This window comes from Kryptolebias marmoratus, linkage group LG8 (genome assembly GCF_001649575.2).
Source record: "Kryptolebias marmoratus isolate JLee-2015 linkage group LG8, ASM164957v2, whole genome shotgun sequence".
NCBI lineage: Eukaryota > Metazoa > Chordata > Actinopteri > Cyprinodontiformes > Rivulidae > Kryptolebias > Kryptolebias marmoratus.
Genome location: NC_051437.1, coordinates 21,183,405 through 21,208,876, shown reverse-complemented (window position 1 = coordinate 21,208,876; position 25,472 = coordinate 21,183,405). Strand labels below are relative to the sequence as shown.

The 25,472-nt window shown below is 39.5% G+C and overlaps 1 protein-coding gene and 1 long non-coding RNA gene across 9 annotated transcripts in view; one reads left to right on the top strand and one right to left on the bottom strand.

The window, feature by feature from the left end:
* prdm16 (PR domain containing 16) overlaps window positions 1–21,477 on the bottom strand; it is a 163,201-nt gene extending 141,724 nt beyond the window's left edge. For 4 of the 8 annotated variants that reach the window (XM_017417798.3, XM_017417799.3, XM_017417803.3 and 1 more), the window contains exon 1: window positions 21,193–21,477. In XM_017417798.3, the coding sequence (XP_017273287.1) occupies window positions 21,193–21,229 (37 nt within the window). In that variant the 5' untranslated portion in view covers window positions 21,230–21,477. The remainder of the gene's footprint in view (window positions 1–21,192) is intronic. The other 4 variants (XM_017417796.3, XM_017417800.3, XM_017417801.3 and 1 more) reach the window with 2 other exon arrangements.
* On the top strand, window positions 21,198–23,911 carry LOC119617280. The gene is made up of 2 exons (XR_005233505.1): window positions 21,198–21,309; window positions 21,654–23,911. It is a non-coding gene; the product is annotated as an uncharacterized LOC119617280 (long non-coding RNA).
* The last annotated feature ends 1,561 nt before the right edge of the window (window positions 23,912–25,472 follow it).

The window sequence follows — 25,472 nt, the reverse complement described above, 5'->3', positions numbered from 1 at the left end:
CTCAGCCCGACTCACATTATTTATTCCAGAAAAAACATCTTTTTTTTCTGTCAAGTTTCCCTCTTCTTCCCACTGTTTTCTCTGTTGCTAACTTGTGCCAATATTCCTTTTTTATTTTGGCTTTATCTTTTTTGCTTCTTGTGTAAACTGTTCCTGGTGTCCCTCTAATTTTTTTTTTCTTTCTGCTTTTTCCCTTAGTTTGTGTCATGCGCTTTCCTCAATAAAAACGTCCATATTTTTCCCCAAAAACAGAATTTTAAGAAGCAAGCCGGAGTAATTCAAACAACATGGCTCTAATTTGCTATGACATGTTTCATTTCTGACCTCACTTCAGATAACCATCTCGACTCTCTCCAGTTCTCTTTTCATTTCTCATCCTCTCTCTCCCACATTTAGCAATATGCTTTAGATGAGCCAGACCAAATCTTAGAGGATTCCTCCAAATATGTGTTCATGCTAACAGATTTGCGGGTACTTAATAGGACCAAAATGTTTGCTTTTGCTTTGTAAGTCATTTAAACAAATGTGTTGCTGAACACTTAAATGTTCTCTGTCTACTGTCAATCAGTTCCTTATCTGAATTCAAGGGGTTTACAGTGATCTTGGTAATGCTGAGCATTTTTTTTTATAAGTAAGAGGGCGAAGGACCACAGTGCAGGCCGTTTTGCCCATGCACACTCAATGGAAAAATCTGACATTATTGGCAACTCTTGCATCGGGAGATGCTTGAGTGGGGATGACAGGAAATGACTGCAACTGTTCAATTTGGGTACTGGGGTAAGTTAGAGTAAAAAAAATAAATAAATAAATTACAGGCAGAGCACACTCTGCTGCCAGCCCCAGAAGCCACAAATATGAGCGTGTTCCCTGAGAAGTCGACCATGTGAAAACAAAAGTGCCTGGCAGTGGGCAGCGGAAAGAGAGGTTGAGGCAAGGGAGAAGTAGGCAGAGAACTGTTAAAGTTTAATTTGGGTGAGAGGTCAACACAAAGCCAAATTCAAGGGACACAACCCCAAGATAGCATGTTTTCCTGCTGTCCCTAGCCAATACGCACACATATAAAACATGTAGACGCTCCCCGTTGAAGTCTAATTCTTACAAACAAATACACAAATTAAAAGCTTTAATCACAATTTCGTTTCCCACTCCTGCGTGTTGCAACCTTGAAGGCCACACTGTGGGAAAAGCTGTCACATATGCCATTACCGCAACCTCAAGGAGGAAAAACATCTATATTAAAACATTCTTGGTTAACAACAAAGTTTTATGATGAATAAATTGTTCATTGGGTTTTTCTTTTTTTTTTTTTTTAGCAGCAATTTTCTTTCAAAGAAGGAAAGAAGAATAAAAGCAGACAAAACTAGTTATATAAAAGACTTGGGAATAGCGAGCGCAACAAAACACTAAAAATTATTATGTGCATGCTTGTGAATATTGCTTTCTGGAACTGGCCACACTGGCTGACTTTTACGATTGAACTGAGAAAGGGAACAATTCATGTATCAAACTTCAATACAACCTGTAGATCATGGTCATCTGTAAGAGTCAGATTATCGTGGTAAAAATATGCAAAACACAAAGATAATTGGTGAGATACAATTGTTAGAGAGAAAAGACAGTTTTGAATTTTATGAAGCTAATTGTATTGGGATGAATTTCATGTATTGCTTTTATGTACAAACATGCAATAATGCAGGATAGAAAAAGTTATTTGTCAAAATACTAAGTTAATTCCTCCTCCATGCATAAACCTACTCTTATGATGCAATCTGGGAATGTTTTGATAATTCTAAATTTCTGTTTGTTTTGAATGTAGACATGTTTGTTCATCATAACGTGTTTGGTTATAAGTCTAATGAATAAACCTAATTTTACGTTTGACTTTTACAAAAATCACAACTCTTGCATCTGTCCTGCTGACTCAAACTTTTCCTTATTGATTGTCAGTAGGTTGATCTCCAGAAAAAGTGTCAAACCATCAAAAAAAATACATTTTAAACAACAGAAAGTCACTTGTTGGTTGAGTGAATTATTTTTATTTTTTCAATAAAATTAACAGTAAATGTTCCACTGGGTTATTGTCCTCAGTGTGTGATCTATACAACAGAAATATAGCCTACATCCAACATCCTGACTAATTAAAACTAATAACAGCATGTTTCTTCTCCATTAATATACCACTGCACAGACGCTAAGTATATATCATATTTTTTGCATTCCCATGGACAGCCATAAACTCAACAAATGGCTCCCAGCACTCATTATACGGATAGCACCCTTCAAACCTGCTCACTTAGCCAATGTTAAGCTGCTGAAGTGTGCCAACTGATGTCTTTGGCTAGCTCAACAGCTGCAGTGCCCTGCCTCCTCCCTCATGTGCATCAACAAGTGATATGTGTGTGTGTGTGTGTTTTTTTTGTTGTTTTTTTTTTTGGGGGGGGGGTAAATGTGTGTGGTTCTCTGCAGGAGGAGGTGCTTTGTGCACTCAGTTTTACTGAATATGTGTGTATGCATGAGGGCATTTGCATAGCACGGACCATGAGAAAGACCTCATTCACAACTTATGTGAAGTTAGCCAAAGGCTAACCTCAAGATGTTCACACTCCAGACCTGCTAGCTGTAAACAGACACATTCCTGCCACTCTGAATTCACCTACACTCACTCACACAGATTATTTTTTTATAGGTGTTCCATTTTTTTGCTTTTATCTTTCTGCAAAATGAAATATAAAAGAGTGCAATTTCTTTTTTTCCCCCTCTGGCATCAGTCAATTTTTAGATCACTTCATTTCAAATGTGAGGAATCAAGAAGGTGGTAGCAGAGACACCAGGCTTCTCATCAAAATCCTTTTCTAAGTCCATCATGTGGATCCCTGGCTTCTTCGAAACCAACTGGGCCTAACAGTCCCTGCAGTAGGTTGTCCTGCCTGGGTGAACTTCTAATCTAATCTTACCTGCTTTCAAATGGTTCCTTTTAGTGTGGAAGAGCAACCTGCCAACCATGAGCTATTTACAGATTTTCAAACTTTGTTAAGTTCAATAAATAATTACAGACACTATCAAGATAAAATATTTTAATCTACATTAAAAGTCTTGCTACTACTAACATTAACCAAAACTGATGGCTATGGGTGCCAAACAAGCAGCATTACATGCAAAATTCCTCCAGATCTTAATGATGGATGCATTCATAGCAAAGGCAACATTTTAACATCTTATCAAAGATAATCACAAACAGGAAGTGAGACACAGTCTGACTCCCACAGTTAAGAGTCCTGTCTTATTACAACACATACAAGTGCATCTCTCACCCAAAGTGCAAATGGCTCAAAGAAGCAGCTGTGATATCTCCTAGTGTCATAGCATCTTCCATAGTTACTGAACCCCAAGGAACTTGCCCACAAGACTTCTCCATGAAGCACAGGGTAGGTTTACAAACTTTCAGGATCGCAGTGTGTAAAGAAACTTCACTTTGTCAAAATGAAAACTTTTGTCTCCAGTTAAAAGCAAAAAAGCAAAAAAAAAAAAAGAAAGATTCATTGTAAGGATATTTTATCCATAAAAATACTAAATTGCGCAAGCTTTGAGTGTTGTTTTTTTTTTTTTTTTTTTTAAAGGTTTAGGAAGACCATGGTGATTTTTTCTACTTTGTGACAATTTTACAGAGCCAATCATTGAACCAATGACCCCTCAAAGGACGGGAACTCCTCTGATGGCAGAAAACTAGAGTCAATTTGATTAGTCGCTACTCAGTACAGCCTCAGGTAATGAGGTATGTCTGGAAGTAGAGGAGCGAGATAAGGTGCTGCTATTGGAGTTGGGGGGTTTGGGTGACATGGACATGTGGAGGGGCAAAACCTTCAAACTTCAAAGGTTTCAAATTAGAAACAAAACACACATTACAAAGAGGAGAAGGAGGAGGGACCACAGAAATTTAATTTTCAAAAAAAAAAGGAGGGGAGGCAATCCAGACAATGAGGATCAGTGTAAACTATGTGTGACCCCATGTTTACCTGGTTACCCCCATCTCGCTTTCCCTCATCCCTTCCTCGGTCCTTACCAGATCTAATTAAGCCACAGTGGAAGGGAGCCTCCACTCGTTAAAGAAACCCTGTCATGACAAAGAGAAACACAAAGCACGGCCTGCCTTCAATTGGAAACGGATCCACAGCAAAGGGGCAAATTGGGAGATAGCCAGAGGAAGAGAATGCGGGAGAGAGATGGAGATAATTGAATCAAGGCGGTGAGGGGAAGACAGATAATTCTTATTATTGATACTCAAGCTGAGCAGAGAGACTGAGAAGGAAAGATTGGTCTCACTTCATTAAATGACAACTAATATAGCTGAACCTTTTAGCTGCCCTCTCAAGTTGAGCAAGTGCACATGAGGCAAGGCATAGGTGTGTACAGGTTTATTCATTCTCTTTGCACTATTTTTTAATATTTAAATTATAGATTTCCAACCAGATGAATGCAAAAGCACGCATAAATGTTGGTAAATAAAACACAAGTTGATTTTTTTCAACTTATATGATGCTCCAAAAACTACAGTTGAATGAAAACAAAGAAACAAACAGATGTTTGTGTTGTTGTTTTTTTTTTTTCAAGTATCCTTTTCATAAAAAAGGAACATGTCATATTTTCAGCTTTCAAACTTTGCTCTCTTTGTTTTTTTACTGTTTCACTCTGCAGAGATGCCAACTAAAACAAGCATTCGGATGTATTGTAGAAGAAGCAGTTACTTTTTCCTCATTCGCTAATGTAACAACTGAGATTTGGTCTGAGTTTGAGGAAAAAATTTAAAATCTCTTTTTTTGTGGGGTTCTTAATGCATAATAGTATATTGGCAAATCAAAGCTAGTGGAGAAAATAATATTTTACAAAAAACATTGATAAGAAAATGTTGTGAAACTTTGTAAATTATATCAATGGCAGTTTATGTTTACTCCTGATCAGTTTAACCGTTAAAGCTAAATTTAGCATCTACACCTGAACTTGTATGCAATACAAGAAAGAAAAGCATGCTCTTTGACAGGTGAGACCTATCAAATTGTGTCTGCTTAACTTGTAATGAGTTCTATCTGGTGTCAGTATGTGGTTAACAGTGGATGAACTGGTTAGCAAGAATGACAAGCTATAGAGAAAAGTCTCGCTGACTTTATCTTGTCCATTGCTTTCTGTCTCTTTCTTTCTGTTCTCTGTTATCTCCCACATGCAAACATGAACTATACAGTACAGATGGCATGAGCAAACACAGCCTAAATGCAACCAGACATGCACACACAGACACACAAACACACATACAGAAAGCAAGGAGGGAGTGAGGTGCCACCTGAAACATTCTAATGTGTAAATAAACAGCTGAAAATTTTTTGGGCCAAACAAAACCAATTTTCAAAGCTCCACAAACACTGTTGGACCAATCGTCACATCGGCCTTTCTTTTCTTTAGAGGAACCGCTCAATTAATATGTCACCACAAGTCATGACCACGAGACCCCGCTAAAATAAGCCAGCCACTTCAAGCCTTGCCTCTGAAGAGAAACAAGAAAGAGACATAAATTGCCCTCTTTAAAGCGAAGGAGTCATCCAAAAAAAACAATAAGCTCTGAGTGAGCACCTGCAACACTTAAAATAAATAAGTTGCCTTTTTTTCCCCAATCCCACCCTGCTTACACTCTCATCACCTTGTGAGAGCTCTAAGTACACTTCTATTTATCCACTTCCATCATGTATTTCCTGCTTCTATGAAGCCAAACAAATGGGATTTTTTTTCTTACTAAAAGACAGCCATCTTGAGCTAGACCTTTAGTGTTTAAACACACACACATACACACAAACACATACAACAAAGGTTACATAATAGAGCATGTTTGCCTTCAACACTACTCTGTTTAAAAAAAAATAAACCACATTGATTTGACACAGATAATCACATAAATACAAAATGATATTAATGATATTTTCACCCTTTTTGAGAAAATGTGTGTGTGTATATATATATATATATATATATATATATATATATATATATATATATATATATATATTTGCTCAGGTGAATGTTTGTTACAACATTAAAAATTGTTTCAAACTATCAGGCAATTTATATAAAATTAAAATAAACTAAAACTCGGTTTGGCAAAAAGACTTTAAAATGTGGGCTCAAATAAAAAAGGGTCTGAATAATACATAATTGGGAACAATTCGTGAATAATTTTCCTTTAAATATGTGAAATGATTTATTTGACATTAAACAAGACGGCCAAACTTCCCTCACATGCTCTCCTTCTGTAGGTGATGAAAAGAGAGGAGCGGCTGTGATGAGCGCACGCTCGCTGTCACTGTCACAGACACCGTGTTGGCTCGCTGCAACGCATCCCAGCATTGTCCCCTGATACACCTGACACTGACACTCAGCCCAGCGCTGTGTGTGTGTGTGTGTCTGTGATGTGATCTCAACCTCAATGAAGGCATCAAGAGGGGAGGAAGTGATCAACCAGAATCCCTGATAGTGTAAACCTGCAGTGTCCTCTGTACGGAAATGTTATCTCCATAGGTACGTAATTTAGACACTCAACCTGTAGTACAAGGCTTTGATGTTAGTTTAATGGAGGATTGAATTTGAAGCTTGTCTACTACAATGTCCACTGGCGCTACTATAAATAATAATTATAGCCACAATCACAGAGTAAAGTACTTTGGAAATCAGTGGTATACATAGGAGATGACTAAGAAAAATAAACAAAAGGAATTGATTTTACACCTTAAATATTTGTCAGAAAAGAGAAGACTAATAATCCTTGAATTCTGGAAAAGATGTAAGACTGATCTCCGACTGATGGACATACAATATAAGAAAAATTTGGATATTTTATATTTAATAATTGCATAGTAGTCAACATTATTGAGAAACTAAAAAAAATCACAGTTTATTAAGTTATACTGTTTATCCTTTGTATTACATGATTTTTTTTTAAAATGACATGAAATTAAAAAACTTGGAAAATCTACATTTGTTTTTGGATTTTACTTGCATAACTTTAATTATCTTTCAGGAATGAGTTTGTTTGATATGAAGCAAATGTCATTATAAGACACAGAATGAAAACAGTGCTGTTCAGATCGACAAAAGTTGTGCAGCTATTGTTTCGCCCAGCTCAACTTTTAAAAGCAATGTACTGTAGTTTAAGGTTCTTTCATGCATTCACCTACTTTGTTGTCAGATAGGGCGAGACCTTTAAACAAGGAAGCTTAAAAAAAAGATGCAGTTAGATTCATTTATCAGTGATAAGATCCACTATCATGTCAGTCGTGATTTTGTTCTAACTCCAACAAACACAGTTTAAATGGCTAAATCTCTTAATATCCATTTACAAGAGCTTTAGAGGTATAAAAGAGCAAATTGTCTGAAACAAAATCAAAGTTTAAAACTAATGTCAATGCTGAAATGGCCAGGTCAAACAGGAGATGAACTCTAGAATAAACAATTAAGTTTGTAACTCCTGCTCCACGCCCTGAAACCTTTAGCCTAATAAAACTGATAATCAGTCCTTTAGTAGCATGATATTCTTTTATTTGATTGGATGAAACTATGATTTAGCAATCACAAAATGACAGTAAATAACAACAATGTAAACCTCTCCAACTGTTCTCTACTCCCTGAATACAAACTTGAAGGCAGAATGGCAGAACCAGGTTAAACTCTTTAGATCGAAACAAAACATCAGAGAGAACAGTTGAAGACATAGATCTCCTTCATGTGATATTAGTTTCAAAGGTTGGATCATTGGAAAAAGACGCAGGTTGGAGCATGACGACCACTGTCCAAATTGCACTGTGTGTGAGTGAAAGTGTGTGTCTCTTGGCAGACCCAGATGGCAGGCGGACGAGAGGTCGGTAGGCAAAATGGACAGGAAGCAGTAAGGGCCAGTTTTGGTTACGAGGATCAGACGACAGCAAGCTCAAAGCTGCAGCCGCTACCATAGTCAAGGTGTGGGTTACACTCTGGAACACAAAGGACGCACATACACACACACATGCTCCAAGCTCCTCAAAGGATACTGTGCTGGTGTCTGTGTCTGTTCCTATCCTAATTAACAAGCAATAGTAAAAGTGTGCATGTGCAAGCTATTCAAACTCCTCAACTCAAACCCCATCTTCATTTAGCAGATTCACTGAAAATGTCAGAGACCATGTTCGGTTGTTTAGGCATTTTCTTCTGTTGATAAGGACCGAACTGTGGAAAATACAATTTTCAGTACAAATCCAATAAACCTACTTTCTTCCCCTACAAAGATAGAGGAGGAATAGAGAGAAAGAAAGAGAGGAATAAAACATGAAGCAGCAAAGTGTGAATGTAGTGATGCAAGACAAATGTGGAGGAGGTCTTACTTTCCAGTGAAGACACATTAAAGAAGAAGGAAAGCGTGTGGGCCTGCTGCTAATTTCCCACCCTGAGTGCAATAATCTGAAGGGAAGATTAAGGTAAAGGAGTTATTCTTGACTATTTTATTAAGAGGTGCTTTAGGCACTGGAAGAAGGGGCTTTAGCGCTCCTCCAGCAGTGTGCCATACAATACAAGACAAACATTTGCTGTTATTGCACTAAAGTACTCTCAGATGTGCTGGTTTTGGCCTTTGCATTTTACTGCAGAGGACTTTGGCATAAAAGCTTCATAAAATTCTCTAAAAAACAAATAAAAGAAAAAACAGCTCTTAAACGGAAAATAACACTATCCTCCTCATAAATTGAGAGGTGTCAAAAAAATGTAATGGCAAACTTACACTGTATTAGTATGGTTTCTCTTTATTCAAAAATAAATCTAAACACAAAGGTACTCTCAGAATTTGTGGAGTTTCATCATTTTAAAATATATACATTAAAAAAAGAATGAAAAAGAGAAAACACTGTTTTTAAGTAAAAGCAAATTCTAAAAGTATCAAAAGAAAGTATAACCAGGGTCACTGAACTTTTTTTAAGATTTACGTTTGTACATATTCATAAACCCAAATATACATAAAATGAGGTCAATACAGCTTTAAATAGTATGGCATTTAACATTATTGTTTAACAAAACAAATAAAAGCATAATACTGCAGTTCATTAAAAATGAAAATGTAATGGAGCACAGGCCAACAACAGGCCAGCAGCCTCACCCACCTGCCTCCTTTATTTGCTTTGTCATTACCTCACCATTTTTAAACAGTTGCTGCTCTTCAAAACTGTTGAAGTACAAGGTGCCTCTGTCAGGGCATGTGAGTGTTCTTAAGATGAACCTAGTGAGCTCTTACAGGAAAAAAAGGAAACCATATTTGCAAAACCAGTGCAATGCTACAAACAAAACTGAAAAAATAGTGAAATAAAAAACACTCATTTTTGGTCATCAAATAAGTCGAACATGCAAGTTCTACAGAGCAAAAAATTGCACCAACCCTGTCCCCATTAAAACTGTTTTACTGGCATGTTTGAAAACCTCAGGAACTTCAAGTGGAATTGCCATCAAATTCAAATTCAAATTATATATATATATATATATATATATATATATATATATATATATATATATTTCCTCTCAGGTTTGGAAAACAATAGATTAAAGTGTAAAATAAATTATTTTGTGCATCAATAACCAAGGAAGAATTCAACTCATTAATGCTGAAAAGAAGCTTAAAGTTTCCCACCTTAGAAGTTAAAATAAAATTTTGCATGTTCCTTATTAATATGCCCCAAGAGACTGCAGAATTGCAATCAAACAATTTGTCTGCTTGCTTGATGATTCTTTTGAACTCACACCCTAACATACAGTACATAAAAATGCATGTAGTATTTTTGTCCACCGTCCTACATGTTTCCAAAAAAGATGCTATTTGTTATTACTCATGTATTTAAAAAAAAAAAAACTACCTCTAACAACTATAACAGATCTTTGTTTGGCACAGATAATCACAAAATCAAAAATGAAATGAGCCAAATATACAGTGTGTTTCAACAAAGCATTTTATGCTTGCATGATGTGTTTGAAGTTCAAAACACTGAGGAGTTAATATTGTCTGTACATAAAGGAAACCCAGTCTTGTTAACTATCGACAAATTCTACCGTACTAGTGTAACAGGTCTAGGTGTGTGAAAACACCCAACAACACCCATCTGTTTGTGTTTTCATGGAGCTCATACAAGGAATGAAACTATCACTTTGCTGAATACAAGTTTGTGTGAATCTCACAGTGACACAAAGTACCAGAGACTTACACGTTTCATTCTGCTTCTGACTTTAACAATAAGAACAACCTTTACGTATGAACAAGACAACAAGTTAGACACCATGCTACACACTGAGAAACAAATCACATTTGGTTAATTGTTGATGAACCTATGTAATTTACCAAAAGAATATACAGCTAATACAGGTGGACCCCTATGCCTTTGGGGCACTGAGCATCATGAAGATGCAAACATGTAATAGAGCTATTTGTTTTCCTCAGAAAACTGTCCAAATGCTCTCACTAGGATCACAGGGCGGTACAATGGCCAGCTATGAACTGGTCAAATCCAGTGGGGCATGCTATTGATTAGGCCAGCAGCTAGTGGAACACAAATATGCAACTAAATTAGACATTGTGGTGTGTCTACACAACTCTGTGTGTGCAAGTATACATTACAGCTGCAATAAAACCAACCTACCCTGTATGAACACTTGTAAAGTTTTAGATACCAAAGATGAATTAATGAAATCTATTCTTTCAGCTAGAAAAATGAACAGTCAAATTTTAGACTGTACTTTAATATTTGGCAGAAAACATGATATTTGTAACAACAACCTTTGTGTAAACCAAATCAATAAATTTAGTATACATGTACAATTTAATAAAAAGTACGTAATGCAGTACATTTATTACAGAAAACAACCTTCTTCTGCTCCTTTTTATTCATTCTATTTCTTGTTCACAAATTTCTTGTTGACATGTCTCTGCGAGAGCAGTTTGTCAGGGTCAAAAAGCAATTTAAAACCTCGATTAATGAGAATCGGAGAAGCGAAAAAGGGGGAGAAGTTAGAGGGTGGCAGGAAAAGAAAGATGGTGTAGTGAGGCAGAGAGAGGAAGAGGATGAAGAAGATAGCTGCTGCTGAATGAGGTGGAAGAGTGAAAACGGGGTGCACCAAGAAGTTTGTCAATGCAAAATAAAAAATGATGAAATCCTTCCTCATTCTCAGCAATNCTGGGGTGTCAACCATCAAAGCAGCCCAGGAGAAAAGAAGGCCAGGTGCTGGTTGTGGGAATGTGCCGTCCATGGTTCCAGGGACTGGGGAGTTGTGGAGAGAGGGGGAGGGTGGAGGGTGGTAATTAGCCAAGCCTGGAGGAGAGCAAGGGCCCGCGGGGATAGCCCCTTCGAGAGGATACCATTTGCACTTCTACAGGAGCCGCCAGCCGAGGGCCACAAAGAAGGGGAAAAGGGGAACTATGGCATCCTTTATCAGGCCGGACAAAGACGCCGCATCTTTTCAAAGGAGACCGGAGAGAGAGAAACTCCAATGCTCCAGAGAAGGAGGAGAAAAGGGAAAAGGGGGGGAAAAGAAAGAAAGGAATCCTGGTTAGGAGAGCGATGTGGAGTAAGATGCAAGTGTGTGGGTTGCAAAGCAAGACAGGAGGTTACAGACATATTGTGACCCAGGCAGTCCTCTGAGCCATCAAAAAATTCACTAATATCCCACTCAAACACAAACAAAAACACACAGATACAACACTCTCAAAGTGAAGCCAGTAATGTTCTGTTATTAACTCTCATGAAGCCCTTGAAGAGAGGAAGAGAAGCCCTTGTAACTTTAAGTCCATTTGACCCGAAGGCCACGGGAGGGTTAAACTTTCATGTAACAGTCTACTTTAATTTAAAGAAAAGGGTTATATAGGATGTTACGTGAACTTTTAAGGCAAAAATGCTTCTTTAAACAGAAAAAAAATTAGACAAAAAAAAACTGCTGTTCAGTTTGGTTTTAATTTCATCTAAAGCAAGCCAAGTGGTGGCAGTGAATCAGGAGCCAAAATGGCCACCCTCTACCTTTGACATTATCAAGGAATCTTAAGAGTTTTGCCCTCCTGCAGAGCGATGGAAAGTGAAGGTCATTGACATTACTTTTACCTATTACCTTTGGAGTACAGCTGTACAGAGGGGGGTGAATGGTGTCTATTGAGGCTATGAGCCTTTGTGCTCCCTGCTGGAGAGCAGTCTGACAGCCTTAGCTGAGTGGGGGCCAGAGGTCAGACAGGCCATGTGATAAGGCATTAGAAACCTGCATATTGGGCCCCTGACTGAAGGGGCCTGAAAAATTTTACCCCCCCTTTCTATGCGTCTCTTCTTTTCCTTTCTTTTCCCCTTTCCTCTTCGTCTCTGGACACAAAATGCCATTTGTTGTCCGTCAGTCAGTAGCACAGGGCTCGGGTCGGGCTCAGCGCTGAAAGCTCCATTCACACACCCTCTCACCCAGGGATGTTTTTGCAATTCAATATTTTCACACGCAGGCAGCTTCATCGTTACTTTGGAACCATACACTTGGCAGGATGAGGTTGGGGGGCCTCTGGGACAGAGGGGCTGAGAGGTGGACTAGAGGGGGTCAGCACAGAGGAATCCTAGTGTCGGGGAGGGAAGGGCCTACGCCAGCTAATGGGCCATCTTGAAATGTTTTAGCCAAGACCCCTCCAACACCTACATTCACACAAACAAGTGTGCACTCACTCACCAACGGCTGCTCACACATCCCACTCTAGTCATCGCTTCACAACCAATCTGACTCCAGGTTAACAAGGGAGGGCTCTTATTTCCTTCATCAAAATCTCTGTGCTAATACAGTCACACAGTCCTGGAACAAGAAGACCATTTTGCCTCTCCAGAAAAAAAAATTCATTCTTAGCCAGATGGAAAAGACAGATTTCATGTACAGTCTCCATAAGTTTAAATGACAAAAATCAAAAACTTTTGCCATGAAATGCCAATTAGGTTCTAAACAGTAGAGCACACAAAAAATAGGAAACATTCTAGAAAAAAACGAGACATTCGAGAACAGACTGAATTTTATGGAAATTTGCTTCATTTTAGCCAAACCATTTCAAGCAATTTGTTCCAATTCCACAACTGCAACTCCTCAAGATTTATTTAGCATACAGAGTGGCTATGATAAACAAGGATGGTGGGGGAAGGGGGGGGTGCACAATGTGCGGGAATTTCTAATATATTTACCCTGTGCACCACACTCTACTTAATGAAATTAAACCACACCAGTAGCGGCCCTTTGTCTCCAGAGAATTCAGTAATCAACATGCCACCAGTTTTCATTTTGTATGAAAATAAATGGCAGCTGGTGGATATGGGCCTAATTGTGTTGCACCAGAGAGGAGCTGGGAGAGAGGACAAACTTGTAGCAGCAGTGTAGCACAGCCAATTTTCATGGACAGCGGTGCTCGAGAGAGGTGGTTGAATAAGCAGGGGTATTCATCTGGTGGAGGTGGTGTGTGTGTTTGTATGTGTGTGTTGGGGGGGGGGGGTTGCTGCTCCCCGCTTCCACTCTTCTCCTCCTTGTTCTATCCATCATACTCACAAAGAAAGTTAGCCAAGTATTAAGCAAATAGAGAACCGGTGAGCCCTCTGCACTAGCGCCTGGCAGGGTCACTGGATAATGACAGCTCAATTACTGTGAATCTCTTTCTGTACCCTCCTCCCCAACACAATCCCCACACCCGTCCCACCCTGCATGGCAAATTTGTCAAACTCGCCAAAACGATGGGTCTGACAGTGTAATCGCTAACCGTCCCAACCGACATGAAAGAGGTCTTTATCTGGCCAAATCAAAGAACCTGATCTCTGAGAGAAAAGGGTGGAGGGGTACGTAAGGGGGCAACTGGAGCGGAGAAATGTCCCACTCAGCCCCCTGAGAGACATGGAGATGTCTCTAATCCGCTTTAATGAGACACCGCTTGCCCATCTTTGTGGTAACAACGACACACAGCGAGAAAGACGGTGAGGAGGAGGGAGGGAGGGAAAGAGGAGGAGAAGGGTGGGGGGGCCGAAGATGAAGCCAAGGCTTTGAACTGGCGGCCTGATGAAAGGGGAAGCAGCGGTGGGCGTTTAGAGCCGTGCTGCTGCTGAACACCACTGTCTGTTTGGAAGGACAGGCAAACAGCCCAGGGGACAGAGCAGTTTGTCCGCTTATCATATCTGAACAGGATGAGCCATCATCAGCACTGCCGCTGTGGGACGAGGAATGGACTGTGAGATGAGCTTCAAACTTCAAACTGCATCTACAAAAGAAGATTTAAAAATACAAAGTATCTCTAATATCTTTAGATAGTTAAAAGGACATTATGGTTCGAGCACCTTGAGTTAGCTTTTTGCCATCACGTCACTACACTTGATGCTAGGTCTTTTAATGCCTCACGATGGGTCACTTAATATAATTCCGAGCTTCTGTGGCAGTCACAAAGATGTCATATCAAACTGTAGAAATCATATGCAAACCTTGAAATAAATATTTCAAACCACAGTTAACATCTTTCTAAGAAGGCACATTAAAAGACAACTCATTGATTATTTAGACAACAGCATACCTTGTGCTTTCTACTTTTTCTTTTCACGTATCGAGTCAAAAGACAAAAAAAGACAACAGGGTAAATGAAAAAAGCAACACAGAGGACTAGGTGTTCAGGAATGGATGAAAAGGAAAGCGTATTAGCGATGTAAGAGGGTGAAAGCGGGAGAAATCTAGGGGGTTAATACCAAACAAATCAGGATTAGTCCCAGATAAGACTAGTCACAATGTTGAGCAATTCGTAGGATATCACAAAGCAAAAAGAGTGGAGGGTGGTGGGGGGTGGCTTGAGGGCTGCAAAAACACGCTAATTAGGGACTCAACACATTTGCCCCCTTGTTTTGCAAACAACCCACACTGTTTAACAGCGGGTGGCACACAGTGACACAGAGAGATAATCGTTTAGTGTTAATCAGCGTACTCCGAAGTAAAGATGAGACAGGTCCTAAGGGATGACACTGGATTGAATCTTCTGCACACTGCCTAGCAGTGGCTGAACATAAATAAAATAGCAGACAAGTCAAGACAAAATGCATTTAACTTTAGTGTAATTGGTTTTAACTTTTTTTTTCTTTTTTTTTAAACTCACTTCTCTTTATCATGCTTTCATTTTTGTTGGTCTATTTTTAACAAAACCCTGTCCCCATTAGCAAATGCAAAACAAAGGATAAGAAGAGAGACGAAAAACAGGAGGGCCGCTAAAAAAGAACATCGGCGATATATCTGGAAGTCTCTCAGCCATGTCAAAATCTGCACCAGCAAGTGATCGGGTGGTTGTTTTTTCAAACATGGCAGATGAGGTCACAGTGCAAGGTGGGAAAGAGCCATTTTTGCCAACTGGATAATGTGGGGTCAATATATCACGGGAATGAATGGGATTTGGAGCCATGTGCAAGAGCTTAATGTTATGGTATTTGTATGTCAACTCAAAATTTGACAAAGCCTGCATGAGACTCGGCAGGAAACACGGGGTTGAAACGTGCATGTTGTTGTAAGAGTGTCTGTGTGTGTCCAGGTGCCCACCCATCGCTGTGCCAAACGTGGCCAAGGTCAAAGCTCGAAACGGTGACAGGACCTCCGACAAGTGCACAAAATGGTGCGCACACTGATTCACACACTCTCACACACATCGAGCCGGCCAACAGTGCCAGCTCCTGCTGCTTGGGTGACATTTACACTCAACCTTTCTAGTTTGTGATTGATTGGGGTTAAATCATACCAATGCACAAAAATCTGTCACTGCTAAGGTGTGTGCATATGTGTGTCCATGCAGGCTTCCAGTGGGTCTGTGGTTGTATGATTTCAGTGTGTGCATGTGTGATGGCAAGACTGGGGACTGGGAAAACCTAGTCAAGTGCTACGAGCCTTTGTTGAGACTCCGTCAACACGCGACAATTCACTGATTTACTATTGCAAAACTTCACCAAAAACAATTTTGGTACACTCGATAAACTAAAAACAATGTTTTCGTTTCAGTTTCAAGTGTCCACTGTGCAACACTTCAACTGTATTGAAGAAGTGTGCTGGTGATTTATTAAATCAAGTCAACAAACCATTTGCAGTGAAAGTGATAATGCACATTCAAGGTGCAGCAATGACAGCAGATGTGAGTTGGATCATATGGCTAAAAGATAAAATGAAAAAGATACTATAAAACACCAGAGGAGGTGGAGGGAGTCGCTGGAATCGATTTATAAGACATTCTCAACCACATGTGTACAATATTATATTTTATTGCAATTGTACTTGACTAGATGAAAAGCTTTTACATCTCTTTTCCAAAGTGAACTTGGCCAAAACAGCAGCACAGTTGCAGCTGTAACTTACTCAATAACAATAAAAACATGTCACATGTGATGTCAAAGGAGTCGTCAATTTTGATTCCTTTTCAAGAAAGAAAGAAGTTTAATGAAAGATGGAGAAAGAAAAGCTTTAAAAGACTGCATTAGATTAAACAATATATAGGCCACAGAAAATCAGCTTAATCTGTTCAGTGACTCTCTCTTTTGTTTGTTCCCTGATCAGGAGAAGGAGATTATACAGTTAGTTCCATCACCGTTCCAAAGATTTGGTTAGGAACTCAGACTTGGGATGAAACCGTTCAATTTTTATGATACAACTGATCGTGGTCTTTGTTGAGAAGTCTGCTTTAACAGCAAAACCTCTACTTTCTACGTCCAACGGTTAGTTTACATGTGCAATAAAATTTTGTTTTACCAAACAGAAATGAACAGATAAAAATGAACATAAATGATCATAGAACGCGATTAAGAGCCACAACCTGGATTGTTGAATTCACATCCAACAAACACTTATAATTGAGTGCTTCTGTTGCCAAGTTCAGGCTGATTCAGATAGTTAGGCACCACTTTACAGTCCCTCAGTAACAGACACAGCTAGATCTTAAAGCAGATTAGACTCTCAAATCAGATTTTTAAACAACCCGATTCAAATGTTTCTTTTTCTTAAACCAATGAAAGTTGAGTTTTATTGATAAATGTGAAAATGTACATGATGTGTAAGAGATAAAACAGACAGCTTTTCATAGACGACTACCAATTGGCATTTTGTAATATAACTGTTGATTTTGACTCTATCGTATGAATATTGGGTGAAATTGACTCTTTATAAATACACTAGATCAATTATTTTGACTTCTGATTTCTTTGTATAGTGCACTGAGGTGACTTCTGTTGCGAATCAGTGGTATATAAATAATCTAAATTGAATCTGAATGGAAGTAAAATAAAAGAATAATCATTTTAAAAGACTAGGACTAAAATAATAATAATAATAAATTTGCTTCAGCTTTTAAATACAGAAGACGAGACACTGATTAAAGATGCAAATCTGCAAAAGTGGCAGTTCTGTCAAAGATTACCACAAAGAGGCAAATAGCTCTGCCTCAGGTGTTTGAAAGGTTGGTTTTTTTTTCAGTAAAACTCACTTTTAGAATAAAACAAAATGTGTAAAAGTTTAACTAATTGTCGGCTTTCAACAATTAGGAACAAAACAAAGGAAATCTTCAAAACTGATCAATGCAATGATCATCAGCACAGTTTCTCCTCGCTGATGTTCTAACGTCAAAATAAAAGCACCCAAAACTACCATGCATTAGAATCCCCATCCATCTGATCGTCCTATCATTTATGTGGCCAAGCTCTAATCTGTGAATGTAAAAGGGAACTGTGTTACACATCACAGCTCCATGGCACCTATACATTGGAGATCCTGAACGTTAAGCCAGAAGTTAAACATAGCGGCCATTGTTGGTTTTTAAGTGTTATGGGTTGGGTTTTATTACTTCTGTCAAAACATAAGAAGCTGTTGAGCCAGGCCGAGTTCAGGGCTGGGAGTACATGTTCTAATGGGCCTTTAACACAAAGATCTTAAGGATATCTGGAACTGTGTAAAGACAGTGTGGGTCAGACTGACACAGAGAGAAGGGTTCATGAGTTGGAAACTGGCAGACTTTGTGTGCATCTAAGAGAAGAGAGTAAGATTTTTGCAGGAAAAAAAGGAAAAAGTAATGTTAACAAAAATAAATAAATATTCGGTGCTTTCTTTATTTTTATTGACCTGATAAAACAGACCATAATCAGTGGAAAGTTGTGTTACAATCAGCGTGGATTGAACCTTCCTTCTTTTGTGTGTGTGTGTGTGTGTGTGTGTGTGTGTGGAAAAGAGGAGAAAAACATTTCATATTTCCGTTTACTTCACATTTCTTTTGGCTTTGGCGCAGAGGTCACTGGACGAATGTTTACAGCACCGTGTACGCGAATGCGCGCGCGCGCACGTTTGTGTGTGGCTATTTTGTCCACACGTGCCTTGAAAGGAAAATTCCGAGAAAATAAATCTACACTCACTCAACCGGAAGCCTTAATTGATCCAAAACCAATTTAAAGCTACAAACGGGCCCAGAAGAATACCACAATAAAACAGCCGCAAGGTGCGAGATTTTTCAGCCACACTCAGCCCTCAGTGCACAGCCATAAACTACACACAGAAACAAAAAATACAACCTCAGTTGGAGCAGTGAACTTCCAGCTTCCATAAGCGATCCTTTTATACTTTCCCTGCCAGATTGGATTTTTTAAATTGAGACCAAATCTGACACGATCCTGAGGTATTTCTGTTTTTTTGGGTTTTTTTTTAAAGGGAAAAATCGCACAAAGTCTGATATTTTCAACCCAGAGCAATAAATAAAATTATTTCTGTTTAATCTTAGACACGTATAAGGAATATATTTTTTCAATTTTTTTTTTTAAAATGTGAGAAATAATCTCAATAATCCCAGCCTCTTGTTCCTGTTGATAAATTACCAGCAGCGGCTGCATATTACACATGAAGGCAGCTCGCAGAAAGCGCACACGTCTTCATACTGTTGCCTAAAAAAAAGCTGAGGAGGCAAACAACTCTAGTCCTGTGGCTCTCATATACAATCTGCCAAGAGAAAGAAAATACACACGAGGGTTTAGACATAAAATGATGAAGCAGTTGGTGGACATTAGTTGTGGGCCTGCTGCACTCAGACTGAATATTTCGTCTGTAAAGCGTCACAGAAAAAAAAAAAATAGAGAGAAGAACTACATTTCCACGCGTCATATTCAAAACCGTGGTTCGGTGTGTTTTGAATATTAAGAAGAACAAGATATTTTTCATGCCTGCTGTCTGCAATGTTTTTCCTACACCGCTGCAGCGCAACAGATCTGAGGCCTGTGGGTCTGTGCCTGCAGAGAGCTGCGACGCACGCTGCTCCAAAGCCATGCAGGCATTTGTGTTCATTAGCACCCGGATCAACAGACTATCAGGGCTGTTTAGAGATCAAGACCAAGAGCAATTACTGGCACGGAGCACGATCCTCGACGTGTTTAAGTATTTTTACAAAGCAGCCCAATTAGTCTCCAGATTTCCAATCGTTTTCTCCTTTTTTTGCCCCCCTAATCTTGCACGGGAAACTCGATCCATGGCTGTCATGAGCACAAAAGTATAGTGCAATGGCATTAACATATACAAATCAGTGGGAATGGAAAAGAAAAATCAGTAATTTTTAATTCTTTATTTATACTTATTTATCATTAATCTACAAGAGCTAAAAACGTAATTAAATGTGAAAATATGAATTTATTTATTTATGAAAATGTATAAAAATGTACTTTAAATTCACTTTTCTGAAAAGCCGAATTTTTGATCAAAATGGTATTGATTGTATGTTGTTTGGACTTGGCCTAATGAGGTCGAAGTTCACGTGGAATTACTGAGGCCAGTGTGCATAAATTAAATAAATACAAGTTTTTGAAGGCCTGCAAACATGCAATTATACGCATGTGCAAAATGCAAACAAATAACAGAAATGTTGAACATTTTTCTGAACTAGAAATAAATAAGTTGTTAAATTGTTTCCCTAAATCTACACAGCGATTGTAATTAATGTAGGACAAATAAATTAACAAACATTTAAAAATATACAAAAGTATCTAAACTGAGTTGTGGATTTAAAAAAAAGCAGTGACTTGTGTATTGTGCTGTGAAAATAATAATAATAATAATAAAAAGTTCATTCATCCAAGAATGGGGAAAAATAAATATAACTCGATTGATGAATCAATGCAGCATCAATAAACAAATGTCAAAACAATAAACACGATCCATTCCTGACAACAAAACCGCTCATGTTCGCAAAACCGAATGCATGAATTTTTCCGTGTGACGCGAGCAGCAGTCCCACTAAGAAGGTGGAAGGTATGGGCGCTTTCAAGACACATTATTGATTGGCATTCCCTCGAGGAGGAACCAGTCCGCAGCAGTCCGGTGGGCCTGGGGCCAAACGCGTTTTTTTGTTTTTTATGCCGGAGAGCGATATCTTCTGCGCTCTGAGCAGGATCGACTGGGACAAAAAAACAAACAAAACAAAAAAAAATCAACCAAGAAGTCTGCATGTCGCCTTCGTGCCAAATTCACATGTCGGCGTCTCCGCTTTGCAGGCGAGAGGACGGAGTGCGCCCTGCGCCGGTGCGAGCCGAGCAGCAGCTCGCAGCAGAAGCGGTGCCACAGCGCCCACTATTTCTACAACCGGGAATGTTATTTCACAAGACTTGGAACGGCTCGATAAAAAAAAAGTTACTATCCATTTCGACAAGTTTCTTGCGAGCTTCTGTGGGGGGGGGGAATAGGAAATCTGCGCGTCAACGGAACCCTGCCGACAACCCGAAAAACAAGGGCCAAAATACAGAAGGTCGGGCTGAGATTTGGACGGTGATGTTTATCTCTGCTTTCTTTCTTTTTCTTTTTTTTTTTTTTTTTTAAAGAAGTGTGATCAACTGAAAGCACCAGCGGCGTTTCTCATCACGCGTGAAACTTTCTGTCACTGGAAGCAGCGAAGGCAGGAGCGCGCGGCGTGCAGGGGAACGAGACTGTGCACGAGAAGTGGGGCGATTTTTTTTTTCTTTTAGTTTAGTTTAAAAATAAAGTTAGCTCTGGACAAAGAGTCGCTCCCATACTCGTTTAATGCTACAAAATGACAAGGAAACAGTGAACATGTCCGGAGCCGGGAGCCGGGAGTTTGGAGCCGGCGGCTGAAAGCGGTAAGAAGTGGAAGGAGAAGAAAAGGAGACCTACTTTTGGCCAGTTTTCTCGCCCTCGCCTTGGATCTCATCTTGTCGGCTTGTAGATTCCTCTCGTCGTCCTCCGTGAGCCCAGAAGCAGCAACAACACTATCTTCATCTCACCAGCATTGTCAGTTTGGACACCTTCGCACATGCGCACAGGCCATTCAATCTGACACCCTCGCCCGGGCCAAAAAACTTTCCAATGTATTCATCATCATCACTTTTTTCTTTTTTTTTTTTGTCCTATCGTCTCCCCTTTAGATCACTTATCTCTTCCCCTCCTCCTCTTCCTCCTCCTCCTCCTGCGCTCTCTTCACCATCTCACCTCTCCTCCCTCCCTCCTCTCCCCCATGCCATCCCCTCCACTCTCCTTCCCCCTTCTCACCCCTGCAACCCCCCCACCTTCACCCATTCAGCTCCTGCCAGCACCGTCTTGGAGTTTTACCCCCTTTTTTTTTTTTTTTTTTGCAGAGGCTACTTGGTTTTCTGCAGCCCAGCGGTGGACGCACTGAGGTATGGTGCCGAGGTCAAGGTCGCATTCTAATTATGGAAAAACACAATTTATGTTGATAATTTCTCATGTAATTATGAAAACTATGTAAGACTTTCCCCTGCATTTTATGTATTTGTGCATTTGCTGTTTGTCTTTTTTTTTTTGCCAGAAGAGTTAATAAAATTAAAAGTTGTCTTTTTATTTCCCAGAAACTGAGGCTGTTGACGCAGCTGATGTGAGTTGTGCCAAAAAGCGCTCGAGTTGCAGACGTTATTTTTAACTTCATTAATGCACACGCGGACCAAAATAGGTCCAAGGCGCAATTGTTGTAACAAGTTTACTGGGAATGATTGGGTCGTGTGCAGTGTGTACGCCTGTGTGTTCCTCTGTGATTGTGTGTAAACCTTGTTGCCCTCAGGACAAGCAGCAGCCAGCAGCTGTTTTGACGCAGGCATGGAGCCTCTAGCAGCACCAAGGAAAAGTCCAGACGGGCTCTTTTTTTTTTCTCTCTCTCTCTCTCTCCTTTTTTTCCAAAGTTCAACATTTGTAATAATTTTATCCGCAGCACTTGTTTCTCGTAGAAGTGTGTGTGTGTGAGGGTGTGTGTGCTCACAGTTAGCAGCACCGAGCGCATTTTAGGCGCAGAACACCTGAAGGAAGCTGGACAGCATGCTGCTGATTCTCTGTGCAGCTGCTTCTTTTGCTTTGCACCTGTTTTTGTTTGTTTGTTTGTTTGTTGACTGCAGGCGGAAGGGGATCACGTTTCCCTCAGGGCATCCAGCGGCTCAAGGGATCCTGAAAATAAAAAACACGAGGTAAATGTTGTTGTTCTTTTGTTTTTGTTGATCCCCCCCATATTAAGTTAACCAGCAAAATTATTTAATAGACACTAGTTAGTGTAGTAATATTTATAATGATAATAATTAATATAGTGGTTGAATGTAATTATAAGACAGATGAGTGCTAATTTTATACAATTTATTATAATAAATTATGGACATACATTCAGATTAACTAAATAAATAATAATAATTATAATTATGTTCTAGTTTTTTTTATTATTATTATTCATATTGCAGTTGTTTCAATGCCCTTGGAAAGGTTTTCTTGTCGTCGGCACACATGTTGCATCGCATCCTGGGAGTCAAAAAGAAACATTACACTTAGGTTATTTTATTTTTTTTATCTAGTTTTTTTTTTTTCAACAAAAGTCCAGTTTCTCCTGTTGGAGGCAGTGCAGGTCGGTATATTCTTGCGCTGCCTGGGCCTTTAGCTCTCATGTCATATGGGAATGGTTTCCGTCTCGTTCAGCTGAATAAAGGCGGCTCTATGCTGGAGCCCATTAAGGCTCGGTGGTGACGGAGCCACTGCAGTCTGCGGGGAGAGGCGCGGAGCAGCTGCCCTGCCTGGACCCAAATCACAACATCATTTAGGAGAGTAAAATATTATTATTATTATTATTATTATTATTATTATTATTATTATTATTATTATTATTATTATTATTATTCAGGACACATTTGTTTTTGCATCGACTTTCTTTGTGATCGATTGATTTGAATAAATTTTACAGCTCACCCAAAACATCTTCATCTTTAAATTGGAGAGAAGTCGTCATGAGATGTATGTTTTAAGGGAATCAAAATGCTTCTTTTTTTAAATATTATTAATAAATCCTAATCAGCTGTGATTAGGGCGCGTTTGGTCTCGCGTCACGGTGTTTGTTTAATTGGCTCAACAATCGGCAGCACAAAGAAGCAGGTGAAGAGTTCGCACAGGGATTGAGAAGCAGAGGTGAGCACCTTGTTATTTTTTAATAAGTGGTCCCACGAGCAAGGATAGAGAATTCAACGGATTTGGTTTGATAGAATAATAATAGTTGTAATAATAATAATAATAATAATAATAATAATAAAGTAACCAAGTTCCGAGGCCTTGAAGGCAGCGCAGATGAAACTCAGACACACAAAAAAAGAAACAAGTCGATAGACAAATAATAAATTAAAGCAAATAATAGAGCATGTGAATAAAAGCTGTGTACAAAGGTTTTGTTTATTCCCTCCGGTGTATGAGGGAACCGTGGGAGCGTGCCGACAAGCTATCAATAATCCATTGTCTTGATCGACCGGCTTTATTGATACTTTTATGCTTTTCACAATCCAGTCAGACGAAAAAGAAAAAAAAAAACAGAAACAAAAGACATCCAGCAGAACTTTGTTTCATTTGTCGGAATCATTGCCCGATCCTGTTGAGGCCTCTGATTATGTCCTGCACATCATCGGGTGGTACAAATGATTCCACACGGCGCGACACTGTTTTAAAAGCAGCAATTAACTGCGATTATGTTCGCAAAGAAGCAGAAGGGGAGAAAAAAAAGTGTTGCTGTCCGGCTCTGGCCCGCGGGGAATTACTTTTCTGCGCCATTTAAATGTCGACCTTTAAAGGGTTTGTAGGAAACGTGCAGAGGCTGCAGGAGGAGTAAAAAAAAAAACCTCTTGCTGTTGTTTTTTTTTTTTTTTTTTTTTTCTGGAGTCTGTGGAAGGAGCGCGTAAAGCGCTGCGCTACTGGCTCCGGCCCAGGAAGAGACGTGCGCCGCTGCGCTCCAGTCATCAGGGTCCCTCTCAGTTTTATTAATCCCTCTAATTAGACTAAACGGGAGCAGATGAGATCCATTATCAACCGAGAGTGACAACAAACAAACAAAAGCAATATTTGGATCAGCCTGAATGCAAATTAATTTAGAGCATATGTTGGCTGTTAGGATGTTTTCGTTATTAGGGTCTTTTACTTTGTTCAATAAACCTTTAATTTCACCTAATTGGGAGTCAGTGCCAGTTATACTGTCATAGGTCCGTTTGAAGGCATTTTCCCAGGTTGTTTGGCCTGATTGTAAGGAACATATTAATAAGGTTCCGTTTAGAGATGGACACATTTAGCCCCAGATAGTCCCTACTTAAAAAAAGAAAACTGGCAATCGGCCACGTCTGTTCAAATGAAGCTGCAGCAGCAGCTGCAACAAGCAGCTACTGCAGCCCACAAATCAGTTTTCATTGAGAATACTCTTGTTTTTTAATTGTACAAGTTCGTCTAAGGGTTGTTCGGTATACTTTAAGTTGAGCAACTATCGTTAAATTTAGTTAAAAATTGCATATTGACCAAAAACAAAAATAAAAAAATCGGTGTTGCATTTCAGCTAAAGGTCAACATTAGCCACAGAAAAACTCATATCGGTTAACCAGATCAGATGAAGCGCTGTCATCTGCCTTTAACTTAACTTTCAGTTCTCTATTTTTTAATCTAAAGAACACACACACACACACACACTTAATTAGGTGTACAATTAAGCATCCACGACACCAAGGCTGCAGAAAACTGCAAATATTCCAACAGAAGATCACTTGGAAAATCACAGCATACCAAAGCCCAACTCTTCACACCTTGTTTATTTATTCCAGGCGAATAACAGCGGCGCGAAAAGATCGACTATACAGTCTCGAGGCGCGTGCGCTGATAAGTGCGCGTGTGTTGTGGTGAGGCGGGGTTACAGTAGCGTGGACTGCTGTGGTCAGACTGCATTGACTGTACCTCCCACAGACACGCACATACACACACTCACACACACACACACACACACATACACCACTGAAACTCAAGATTTATCCGCGGTTGAAAGGCCCCGGCTCTCTGGATTAAAGACGTTATACGCTGATGTTATCTGCGCACGTGAAACGGAGCCCCTGACGGTGAAGCGCGCGGACAAGGCAAGCCGGGGGAGGAGGGTGAAAAATAAAAATAAA